The sequence below is a fragment of the Salvelinus namaycush genome, chromosome 5, assembly GCF_016432855.1.
Source record: "Salvelinus namaycush isolate Seneca chromosome 5, SaNama_1.0, whole genome shotgun sequence".
NCBI classification, from domain to species: domain Eukaryota; kingdom Metazoa; phylum Chordata; class Actinopteri; order Salmoniformes; family Salmonidae; genus Salvelinus; species Salvelinus namaycush.
The window spans coordinates 63,146,709-63,158,672 of record NC_052311.1 but is presented as its reverse complement, the minus strand read 5'-3'; the positions used below and the strand labels follow the sequence as shown (position 1 = coordinate 63,158,672).

The 11,964-nt window shown below is 46.0% G+C and overlaps 1 protein-coding gene across 1 annotated transcript; it reads left to right on the top strand.

Moving 5' to 3' along the window:
* The first annotated feature begins 7 nt into the window (after window positions 1–7).
* On the top strand, window positions 8–10,651 carry rusc1 (RUN and SH3 domain containing 1). Its single transcript, XM_038992774.1, has 8 exons — window positions 8–28; window positions 2,413–2,587; window positions 3,136–3,241; window positions 3,328–3,374; window positions 3,534–4,051; window positions 4,153–4,397; window positions 4,500–4,658; window positions 6,351–10,651. Exons 1-8 carry the CDS (start codon window positions 8–10, stop codon window positions 6,514–6,516), a joined length of 1,437 nt encoding a protein of 478 aa, XP_038848702.1. The 3' UTR covers window positions 6,517–10,651.
* The last annotated feature ends 1,313 nt before the right edge of the window (window positions 10,652–11,964 follow it).

Here is an 11,964-nt window from a genome sequence, read left to right as displayed (position 1 = left end):
TAACACCATGTTTAACACGGTCTCTTCAGTAACATGGTGTACACACCACATTATGTGAGATGGAAAATGGGCTTGAGTTTTTATTCATTATGTCTGTACTTTAATGATGTATTTCTGAGGGCATGCCTGTTTGTTTCTACTGTTCGCTGTTGTCTGATGCTGGCAGCAAACCCAGCTTCTCCTCTGTGGATCAATCAAGTTCATTTCAATAGGGCCAATCATCTTCCTCCGATTTCACATTTTGGTTTTAGATCAGGGGAGGTAATCCAATCAGTACAAACCTCCACCCCCGCGTTTATAATACCTAGCTACCGCTCCTAACGACGTACTGTCAACTGTTGCTATGACAGGGTTTCCACACCGACAGGCAAAGTGAAAAACAGACAGACATAAGATCAACCAGCTCAAACCCCCAAAAGACTTCATTGCCTTATAGGATTTCTGTATCCGTGTCTCTGAAATTAGACGTAGGCCTGTAGCACCGGTGGTTGCATTCAGCTCATTGGAACTTAATAACTTGTGACACTTGATGGCTCAAACAGCCTGTTAGTGGCTCTATATCTATATATGAATCCTCCATATATGAATCATCCATTGAATAACAGGACATATGTCTGTCTCTTTCTGTCTCTCCCTCTTCCTCTCCCCTAGTCTGCCTCCATTAACAAGGTGCTAGGCTGTCTTCAGATATCCCTAGTCTGCCTCCATTAACAAGGTGCTAGGTTGTCTTCAGATATCCCTAGTCTGCCTCCATTAACAAGGTGCTAGGTTGTCTTCAGATATCCCTAGTCTGCCTCCATTAACAAGGTGCTAGGTTGTCTTCAGATATCCCTAGTCTGCCTCCATTAACAAGGTGCTAGGTTGTCTTCAGATATCCCTAGTCTGCCTCCATTAACAAGGTGCTAGGTTGTCTTCAGATATCCCTAGTCTGCCTCCATTAACAAGGTGCTAGGTTGTCTTCAGATATCCCTAGTCTGCCTCCATTAACAAGGTGCTAGGATGTCTTCAGATATCCCTAGTCTGCCTCCATTAACAAGGTGCTAGGTTGTCTTCAGATATCCCTAGTCTGCCTCCATTAACAAGGTGCTAGGTTGTCTTCAGATATCCCTAGTCTGCCTCCATTAACAAGGTGCTAGGTTGTCTTCAGATATCCCTAGTCTGCCTCCATTAACAAGGTGCTAGGTTGTCTTCAGATATCCCTAGTCTGCCTCCATTAACAAGGTGCTAGGTTGTCTTCAGATATCCCTAGTCTGCCTCCATTAACAAGGTGCTAGGTTGTCTTCAGATATCCCTAGTCTGCCTCCATTAACAAGGTGCTAGGTTGTCTTCAGATATCCCTAGTCTGCCTCCATTAACAAGGTGCTAGGTTGTCTTCTATCTTTGGCTCAGTAGTCAGAACCTCTGGGTACTAACTCCATCCTTCCACACCGCTCTTTCCCACATATTTCTCTCTACTCCTTTTCTCTTCTCCATCTCTCTGTTTTCATCCTTCTCTATTTATCTTCTCCTATCCATAACACCCTCTCCTTTCTTCCCTCTCTCCTACACTATTTATCCCGTCTCTCCTCTCTTCCCTCTCTCTCCTCCCCTCTCCTCTCTTCCCTCTCTCTCCTCCCCTATGTCTCCCCTCTCCTCTCTTACCTCTCTCCTCCACTATTTCTCTCCTCTCTTCCCTCTCTCCTCCACTATTTCTCTCCTCTCTTCCCTCTCTCCTCCACTATTTCTTTCCTCTCTTCCCTCTCTCCTCCACTATTTCTCTCCTCTCTTCCCTCTCTCTCCTCTCCTATTTCTCTCCTCTCTTCCCTCTCTCTCCTCCCCTATTTCTCTCCTCTCCTCTCTTCCCTCTCTCCTCCCCTATTCCTCTCTCTCCTCCCCTATTCCTCTCCTCTCTTCCCTCTCCTCCACTATTTCTCTCCTCTCCTCTCTTCCCTCTCACCTCCCCTATTTCTCTCCTCTCCTCCCCTATTTCTCTCCTCTCCTCTCTTCCCTCTCTCCTCCATTATTTCTCTCCTCTCCTCTCTTCCCTCTCTCCTCCACTATTTCTCTCCTCTCCTCTCTTCCCTCCTCCCCTATTTCTCCCCTCTCCTCTCTTCCCTCTCTCCTCCACTATTTCTCTCCTCTCCTCTCTTCCCTCTCTCTCCTCTCCTCTCTTCCCTCTCTCTCCTCTCTTCCCTCTCTCCTCTCCTCTCTTCCCTCTCTCCTCCACTATTTATCTCCTCTCCTCTCCTCTCTTCCCTCTCTCTCCTCCCCTATTTCTCCCCTATCCTCTCTTCCCTCTCTCCACTATTTCTCTCCTCTCCTCTTTTCCCTCTCTCTCCTCCCCTATTTCTCCCCTCTCCTCTCTTCCCTCTCTCTCCTCCCCTCTTCATCCCCTCTTCCCACCTCTATCTCCTCTCCTCTTCCCCTTTCTAGGCCCTTTCAGGAGACAGCAGTGTGAATCCGTCTCTGGGCCGGCTGGTGCTGCAGTGTTTGTGCCCCGCCCTGCGGAGCCTGCTCTCTGACGGCCTCAAGCCCCACCAGAGTGATTTGATCTCGGGCAGGAGGCCAAACTCAGCCTGGGGACTGGTCCAGGCCTCCACCAGGCCAGGTAGGAACTCTGGAGCACAGTACAGAGGTGGGTTACAAGAGAGCATAGACAGCATAGGAGGGCTGTTGTTGTTATACCCCCTGCCTTTCCATCTATTTATATATCTCTCTCTATATCCATCTCTCTCTGTTTCTCTTTCTCAGACATGATGGAAGTACATAGCCAATCTCTCAATTCCTCTTTCCTTCTCTCCAATGTGTGTCTCTCTCACCCTCCCAGACATCATGTGGGTTCATAGTACTTTCAGTCTCTCTCCTCCTCTCCTCTCTCGCTCTAGTCTGGCACTCATTATTCTGCAGTGTTGAGTCATCCTTCTCTCTATCTCTCTCTCTCTGATTATCACTCTCTCCCCTCCTCTATTCCCTCTTATTCTCTCCTTCCCACTACTCTGCTGATCAGGGTTATTCCATTGACTCAGTACTTGTTCATTTCAATTTCAGTATTTCAAAGGTAACATAACATGTTGATTAGATATTGATTTGTTTCTCTGTGCCAAAGCTTAACCAAAGCCTTTCTTTCTCTCATCTCTGCTCCCCTTCTCCCTCCAGGGCCCAGCACTCAGTCCCTGTACAGCCTCCAGGCCAGAATAGGAGAGCAGCCCCAGCTCCGGCAGAACAAACACAGGTTCAACGCCTTCCTCCTCGGCCTCCTCAAGTAAGACCTGGCACTTCTCTCCTAGGGTTTTTCTGTTTGACTTTTTAAATTCCAATTCTCACCTGCTTCTTGTCTCTCTGGTTCAGCATCAAGCTTATGGATTTCTGGCTGTCCCATCTCCAGTCATGCAGTGGTAAGTCTCTGAAGCCTGAAGTTCATGTCCGCAATCTATCTGTTTGAATATTAATATGTTACAATATTATTTCTCACTCCTCCCTTCACCCCACCCCCTCTCTCTCCCCCTCTGTCTCTCTCTCTCTCTCTCTCCTTCGCCTCCCTCTCTCTCTGTCAGATGTGTTGGTGACATTCTACCGGCCCTCCTCCTTCATGCGTTTGTCGTTGACTTCCTGCCAGCCTCTGTTTGAGGAGCTCCTCCTCCTGCTGCAGCCCCTCAGTCTCCTGACCCTTAACCTCGACCTGCTCTTCCAGCACCACCACCTGGATCCAGCCAATCACAGCCCAGAGATCCCCAGCCCACCCAATCAGGACCTGGGATTCAGGTTCTCGCCCCGAGGGTCCGCTTCCCAAGGCAGGGGCAGCAGCTATCTCGAGAGCCTATCAGAGCTGGACTTTGGGAGAGCAGAACCCGAGGCGACCAATCATAATGCGAGCTCGTCGTCCCTGGCCAACTCAGGGGTGGGAGGGTTGGTGGAGTCACTGAAGCCAGCGAGTCTCAGTGTGGGGCCTGCGAAGGTCTCTGGGGGTCTTGCGGAGACAAGTCCTCAGCTGATGTGGGTTCAGGAGAAAGAAATTAGGGAGCTAGCACCTCCTAATGTTGAGGAGGCCAGTCTCTCTCAACAGGCAGGACAGGTGAGCACAATTCAATGTGTGTGTGTTTGTGTCTTTGTTTGAATGCATGGGTGACTGTCCGTACCACACAGCACTTTTCTGAGCTGTTATTCTCTCCCTAGGTGATCCAGCAGGGGTGGGGGGCTGTGTTACGCTGGAGGGGCAAGCTGGGCCAGAACCTGGCTGAACTCAGCCTGTCTGCAGTACAGAACCAGGAGGGGACATCCAGAGACCCCCCAGAGCCCCAGACCAGTACCCAGGCCAGGAGTGACCCTCCTCAGGTCGATGGAGCATTGGCGGTCCCCTGGGGTTTGGGACGGCTGTTTGGAGCCTCCAATAACCCCACGATACCCACACTTCCAACCAGGTGCGCTGGTGTGTGTGTACGTGTTTGTATGATAGAGTTTTCTGATACTAGACAGTTGAAGTATCTTACTCTTATCACTGATGTATCTCTCTCCCTCCCCAGACGTCCGTCTCAGTGGTTGTCTCCAGGGGTGTCTGTTCTGACCCGGATGGTGAGCAGCAGTTCCAGCGCTAACCAGAGGAGGGCGCTGGAGCCCCAGCAGGTGGAAGAGGTGGTAGAGAGAGAGATGGAGGAGACATGGGACAACCCAAGACCCCTCAGGTATTGTAAATATTTGGAAATACACTGCTCAAAAAAATAAAGGGAACACTTAAACAACACAATTTAACTCCAAGTCAATCACACTTCTGTGAAATCAAACTGTCCACTTAGGAAGCAACACTGATTGACAATAAATTTCACATGCTGTTGTGCAAATGGAATAGACAAAAGGTGGAAATTATAGGCAATTAGCAAGACACCCCCAATAAAGGAGTGATTCTGCAGGTGGTGACCACAGACCACTTCTCAGTTCCTATGCTTCCTGGCTGATGTTTTGGTCACTTTTGAATGCTGGCGGTGCTTTCACTCTAGTGGTAGCATGAGACGGAGTCTACAACCCACACAAGTGGCTCAGGTAGTGCAGCTCATCCAGGATGGCACATCAATGCGAGCTGTGGCAAGAAGGTTTGCTGTGTCTGTCAGCGTAGTGTCCAGAGCATGGAGGCGCTACCAGGAGACAGGCCAGTACATCAGGAGACGTGGAGGAGGCCGTAGGAGGGCAACAACCCAGCAGCAGGACCGCTACCTCCGCCTTTGTGCAAGGGGGAGCACTGCCAGAGCCCTGCAAAATGACCTCCAGCAGGCCACAAATGTGCATGTGTCAGCATATGGTCTCACAAGGGCTCTGAGGATCTCATCTCGGTACCGAATGGCAGTCAGGCTACCTCTGGCGAGCACATGGAGGGCTGTGCGGCTCCACAAAGAAATGCCACCCCACACCATGACTGACCCACCGCCAAACCGGTCATGCTGGAGGATGTTGCAGGCAGCAGAACGTTCTCCACGGCGTCTCCAGACTCTGTCACATGTGCTCATGTGCTCAGTGTGAACCTGCTTTCATCTGTGAAGAGCACAGGGCGCCAGTGGCGAATTTGCCAATCTTGGTGTTCTCTGGCAAATGCCAACATCCTGCACGGTGTTGGGCTGTAAGCACAACCCCCACCTGTGGACGTCGGGCCTTCATGGAGTCTGTTTCTGACCGTTTGAGCAGACACATGCACATTTGTGGCCTGCTGGAGGTCATTTTGCAGGGCTCTGGCAGTGCTCCCCCTTGCACAAAGGCGGAGGTAGCGGTCCTGCTGCTGGGTTGTTGCCCTCCTACGGCCTCCTCCACGTCTCCTGATGTACTGGCCTGTCTCCTGGTAGCGCCTCCATGCTCTAGACACTACGCTGACAGACACAGCAAACCTTCTTGCCACAGCTCGCATTGATGTGCCATCCTGGATGAGCTGCACTACCTGAGCCACTTGTGTGGGTTGTAGACTCCGTCTCATGCTACCACTAGAGTGAAAGCACCGCCAGCATTCAAAAGTGACCAAAACATCAGCCAGGAAGCATAGGAACTGAGAAGTGGTCTGTGGTCACCACCTGCAGAATCACTCCTTTATTGGGGGTGTCTTGCTAATTGCCTATAATTTCCACCTTTTGTCTATTCCATTTGCACAACAGCATGTGAAATTTATTGTCAATCAGTGTTGCTTCCTAAGTGGACAGTTTGATTTCACAGAAGTGTGATTGACTTGGAGTTACATTGTGTTGTTTAAGTGTTCCCTTTATTTTTTTGAGCAGTGTATATCTAGATTACATGTTTAGTTTGTTCAGTTCAGTTGTCATGACTGTCTATGACGGTGTTACGTCATTCTTATGATACTTTTTTCACAGCAGTATCACTTATTTTTCTCTCTTTCTCAGGTCAGTCAGAACACTATGCGACCACTCTGGCACAGGGGCGGAGCTAAGCTTCCAGAAAGGGGAGGAGTTAGTGGTTTTAGGGGGTGTCGATCACGACTGGATTCGCTGTCGTCAGGGAGACCGAGAGGGGCTCGTACCCATTGGCTACGCCTCACTGATCCTGTGATTTCAGACACCTGATCAGAGTTTTGATTGTTTGAATATATCTGGGGGAGGGAAAATTAAGTCATAAAGCTATAGTGTATTTTGGCAACCATAGAGAGGCTGTGGCGAAGTCCCAATGCTCTCAGAGAAATAGTTCACCCCCGAATCTAAGTTCAAATCACATTTTTATATCTCTAAAGTGGTCCAAAGTCATATGTCAGGGTTCCCCAACTGGCGGCCCATGATTTTATTTGGCCCCCAAGTTTTCTGAGCAAAGGGTTAGGGTTACTTGTTGGACATAAAATACTAAAATCAGTAAATGTTGGAAATCTGTTCCAAAGTATTCCCACACATAGAGATGTGATTGTTTACAAATCTAAGCAAGGTTTGAAATGATTATATTTTAGTCAAATGTTATATCTGTTTGGGCTTCTTGCGGTCAATTTGCATCTACAAATGATTAGTGATTATGTTCCAGCCCCCTGACCATCCGTGGCTGAATCTAGTTGATGATCTCTGGTCTAAGTGATTTAGTTCAGTCCTTATGCCACACCATCTGTTGTGTAGATCCCACTATATGCACTGGTAGAAATCTGCAAAACTCAATCCCTAAAGAACGGTACCATCTAATGCCATCTAATTAGGGGGATTTAATGAAGATTTAATTTAGCTCACCAGATGGTGTGGAATATGGACCCAGCACGACTTCAGACCACTTTTGAAGTGTGAAAACTTCAGACAAACACTTATCTTGGTGTGGACTATCCCTTTAAATGTCCTGCATTCATCATCTCTCTTGGTGACCACTGATCTGAGAAGGATAAAGGTTTGTAGAATTCTATTCATAGGTTGCACCTCAGTCACATGATGCCAAGCAGCCATCGGCGGTGCACTAAAGTGGTGATAAGCCCAGTCGACTAAGTCTAAATTACAATATAGTGCCTGTGGAAATACGGTGACGTTGCTAAAGTAGTCAAATATGTAGTAGGAAACAACTTTCCCAGCATGATCATGTCGTCAAATGTACTTTAGACAGATGGCAACGTCATCATCTAGCAAAAATAGCTAGCAAAGCTGACGTTAGCTAGTCACATTCAGGTGGCCTCCCCTCAATTTAAGCTAGTTAGCTAATGTTATACTGCATCTAAAGTCTATCTGGTGACATCAAAATGATGACGAAAGATTTTCCCAATAATTATTTGACTGTTTTTGAATTATTGTATTTCCAGGCCACTGAAATGCACTTTCGATGAAATCTTCCTCCGCGCTTATTGACGATGCATTGCGTAGAATGCTCAGTCGGGCATCAGTCCAAACGAACGTTAAAACAATATTGTGATGAAACATGCAACCAATGCATTCAGCTTATCCAGACACTTTCAGATCAGCAGTCACTATGGGAAGATTTATAGCCTGGTAGCCAGGTTTCTGCTCTAGCCAACTCCTTAGTCTCAGACCCAGACCTTGCCGCCAGGCTAACCGGTGAAGGGAGCCATGGTAGAGTATTGGAGCGTAGCCCCTGTTACGTAACGTAGTACCATAGTGAAATGTAGCTGTTTTCTGTGTTCTATTTGACCTTTCACCCCTATTGATCTCTCACCTCTTTCGCTTGGTCTGTGTGTGTGTGTGTGTGTGTGTGTGTGTTTGACATGTTCCCACTTCAATTAATAGTCAGTTTAAAAAGGATAACTATTTGACTGTATAAATATACATACATAATATATAGGTATATGAATATAGATTAATTTAACCGAGATAGATAGATAACCAAGAGAAAACAGATAATCAAACGTTACTATAGATAAGGTTGATCATGAATCAAATTGATAAGTGATCTGGCCTTTTATCCCCAACTCACCAGTCACTACTCTGTAGTCATTATACACACGGACAGCTCCAGTGTTTTTGTCAATTATTGGAATCCAGTGGCTTCATCTTAGTGTGTGTTGTATGCATTGTCTTGACTTCATATCTTCATCATAACCTGATAGATTTAGTCTCATACCTTTACACTGTATTTATTGTATAATGAATGCTTTGAGTGAATGCAGCAGGGTTGGGCTCAATATGGCAGTCAATTCAGGAAGTAAACTGAAATTCCAATTTGATGATTGAAATAGGGGCCTCTGTTTTTAATGACTTCTTAATGAATTGAAAAGGAGAAGCTATTTATGTTTTTTAATTAGCTGATTTTAAATTCAAATCACTTCCTGAATTGGCAGCCTTCAATTCGAATTGAGCCCAACCCTTGAATGCAGAAGAGTATCTATCTATATGACACATATCTATCTAAAGGACATTCAAGTATCCAACAGTATATAAGTATAACTGGCATAGCAATGCTGTAACTTCAATCAGTCCACACCTCTTAAACCTCACTAACACATACTACTCCGTGCTTATGGAAATATCAATGCTTTGAGACAGACAGATAAACAGACAGATGAACAGACAGATAAACAGATGAACAGACAGATAAACAGATGAACAGACAGATAAACAGACAAACAGACAGATAAACAGACAGACAAACAGACAGATAAACAGACAAACAGACAGATAAACAGACAGATAAACAGACAAACAGACAGATAAACAGACAGACAAACAGACAAACAGACAGATAAACAGTCTGAGGGACTTGAGACCTGTCTCTTTCTACTCAGCCCAGGGATGATCAACTCTAGTCTGGTTACTTTTCCTTTACCTCATAGATCAATTAGTATCTTTGATTCCCCAGATATTTAACTTGACTGGTTACCTGGGCGTTACTAAGTCTGACTACAAGTTAATTCAAAAGGCTACTGAGACCAGTAGACAATGTGGGTTTCCAGGGCCATAGTTGTACGTTCCTGACCGAGACTATCCAAGCTTTCAGATGAAGCAGTAAGCTACTTCCTGATGTACCGTATGTATATGAAGATACCACGACTGTCAAGCCTATGTGTTTGAGGAAGAGGCTGCCCTTCCCCCAACCGTACCTCAGCTCTCATATGTTCCTTCTTTCCCTACCTGTCATGCTAACCCGTGTAAGGTCATCATTTTAATACCGTAGTAACGATGGTGGTAGTAGAATAACGTTAAATTAATCATGTTTATTACTATGTTTATCTTCTGATTTGGTTGGTAGTTATTCTGTAGGCTTGGTAATGATGATGCATATGATGTACTTCTCAAAGGCTTCTGGTTTAAAGGAACTGTTTGTTTGCTGTTTTTTTTGTTTTGTCACTTGCGGGTGACATGGCGCTTCTTGAAGAGTTCAGGTTACTTGAGGAATGAAGAATAAAACATATTACCCATAAATTCAAATTCAATGGGAATATCGCTCTTTTGATTGGTCAGAAAAAATATAAAAGGTTACCATGCCAACAAGCCAAGTGGTGTAGCACAGGGTTAGTGTCCCTATGACAACCCTATGACAACATTAGATTGGAAACATTGTAACTTTGCAATTGCATTACACAGGCTACTTTACCAAATCTTCCACCAAATGCAATGGTATGGCACTAGCTAGTATGTCACCAACCTAACTAACTAATCCAAATCGCTGCGTGTCTCAAGACAATGTGTAGCTAGAATAGATGTTTACCAACCGTGGAGCCACTGTGTGTCATGGCCAGTCACACTAAACCCCTGGTTTTCTAAAGGCTTTAGCTGGGTCACGGCATCAAAACAAGCTAGACAACTACTTTCTTAGGCCTGTAAATTGACATGAATCGTTTTAGAGCTATCTATAATGTATTTTAATTACAGCTTGTAGTAAATTAGGCTGTATGAGGGAGGAGCTAGTTAGTGTCAGCAAGGCCCACCATTCAATGTGCCATGCCTAGATGCAGGTGAAGGGTAAACCTAACTTCAGGAAATACACATGGTCTGTGATGGTAACAATCTCAGTATGTTGACATGGATTTTATAGTTATTTTTTGTCGTTGATTCGGGTATATTTTCCATTGTGTGAGATGATCCATGATAAATGCATTGATTTGTATGAAAAGCTGTACATTTATTGGATGTGGTATTTATTGACCCTGGAGTCCCTGAAAGGTATATACCTCTGTTGTATTTGTCCCCTCACGTCTATCTCTCTATCTATCTGGGGTTTTGTGTGTATCACAGGAGGTTGGTTGCACCTTAATTGGGGAGGACGGGCTCGTGGTAATGGCTGGAGAGGAATATGTGGAATGGTATCAAATACATTAAACACCTGGTTGCCAGGTGTTTGATGCCATTCCATTTGCTCAGTTCCAGCCATTATTATGAGCCGTCCTCCCCTCAGCAGCCTCCACTGGTGTGTGTGTGTGTGTGTGTGTGTGTGTGTGTGTGTGTGTGTGTGTGTGTGTGTGTGTGTGTGTGTGTGTGTGTGCACGTATGTGCGAGCGAACGAGCATGTGTCTGTGTGTGTAGCAGTGGGTTCTGTATCTCTCTGGTGTGATGTAGCCTGCCCTGTACCTCACTGTTCCATAGTGTACTGTGTCCCTGTAGCGTCAGTCAGTGTCCGACTCCCGCATGTGCTTGTTTGTAAATACCCAATAAATAATCAACATAAACCAAACCTCAAAGTCTCTCATGTGTCTCATTTCTTCTCTATTCCCCTCAAACTCATATCTGGACCTCAAAGCCAGTTCCACTGTGTTTTTTTATTGTTCCCCTCTAATGAGGGACTGATTTAGACCTGGGACACCAGGTGGGTGCAATTCATTATCAGGTAGAACAGAAAAGCAGCAGGCTCCGGACCTCGTAGGGTCAGAGTTGAATAACCCTACTCTATTCCATCGAGCTATGGCGAATGTTTGCCTAGAAAGTATGTGGTACCTCGATATTAAAGCCATTCCAATCAAAGAGCTTAGTGTATGTTTTCATCTGACCTAGCCACTTCTGTCAGAGCAGTGAAGGGGAGTGCATGAGGGAAGATCGAGGGAAGGACTTACTCTCTGAAATGAGAAACTATCCCTGTTTGAATACTTTAAATGATTTCCTCATTAAAGTACCCACAGACCTGAGAGGGAGGGATTGGCTAGGCAGCTTTAGCTCACACATGCAGTGGAGGCTCGTGGGAGGAGCTATAGGCGGACGGGTTCATTGTAATGGCTGGAATGGAATTGATGGAACGGACTGGTTGCCATATGTTTGTTTAGTACCGTTCCATTAATTCCATTCCAGCCTTTACAATGAACCTGTCCGCCTATAGCTCCTCCCACCAGTCTCCATTTACACATAGCCTATATAATCACATACAGATCAGTGATTTGCTGAAGGTAAGGAGGAGAGAAGGGCCTCAGTCCTGCCTGTCTGTCCTCTTGAGGTCACGTCCTCAGATGAGGGTCGTGATGGAGGAAAACGCTGTATCACCTGGCCATTGGAGTCATTCAGCTTTACACCAACAGATGGTGCTGTATATCACACATTTACATTTTGGTTATTTAGCAGTCGCTCCATTACGTGTAATGAATATCCCACCAGTTATGCAGCG

Bases quoted from the DNA above. Each gene is read 5' to 3' on its own strand.
- rusc1 (XM_038992774.1), top strand. From the start codon at position 8: ATGTTTAACACGGTCTCTTCA. The intron at 3,242-3,327 runs GTAAGACCTGGC...TCTCTGGTTCAG, and splicing joins TTCCTCCTCGGCCTCCTCAA to CATCAAGCTTATGGATTTCT. The intron at 4,052-4,152 runs GTGAGCACAATT...TTCTCTCCCTAG, and splicing joins TCTCTCAACAGGCAGGACAG to GTGATCCAGCAGGGGTGGGG.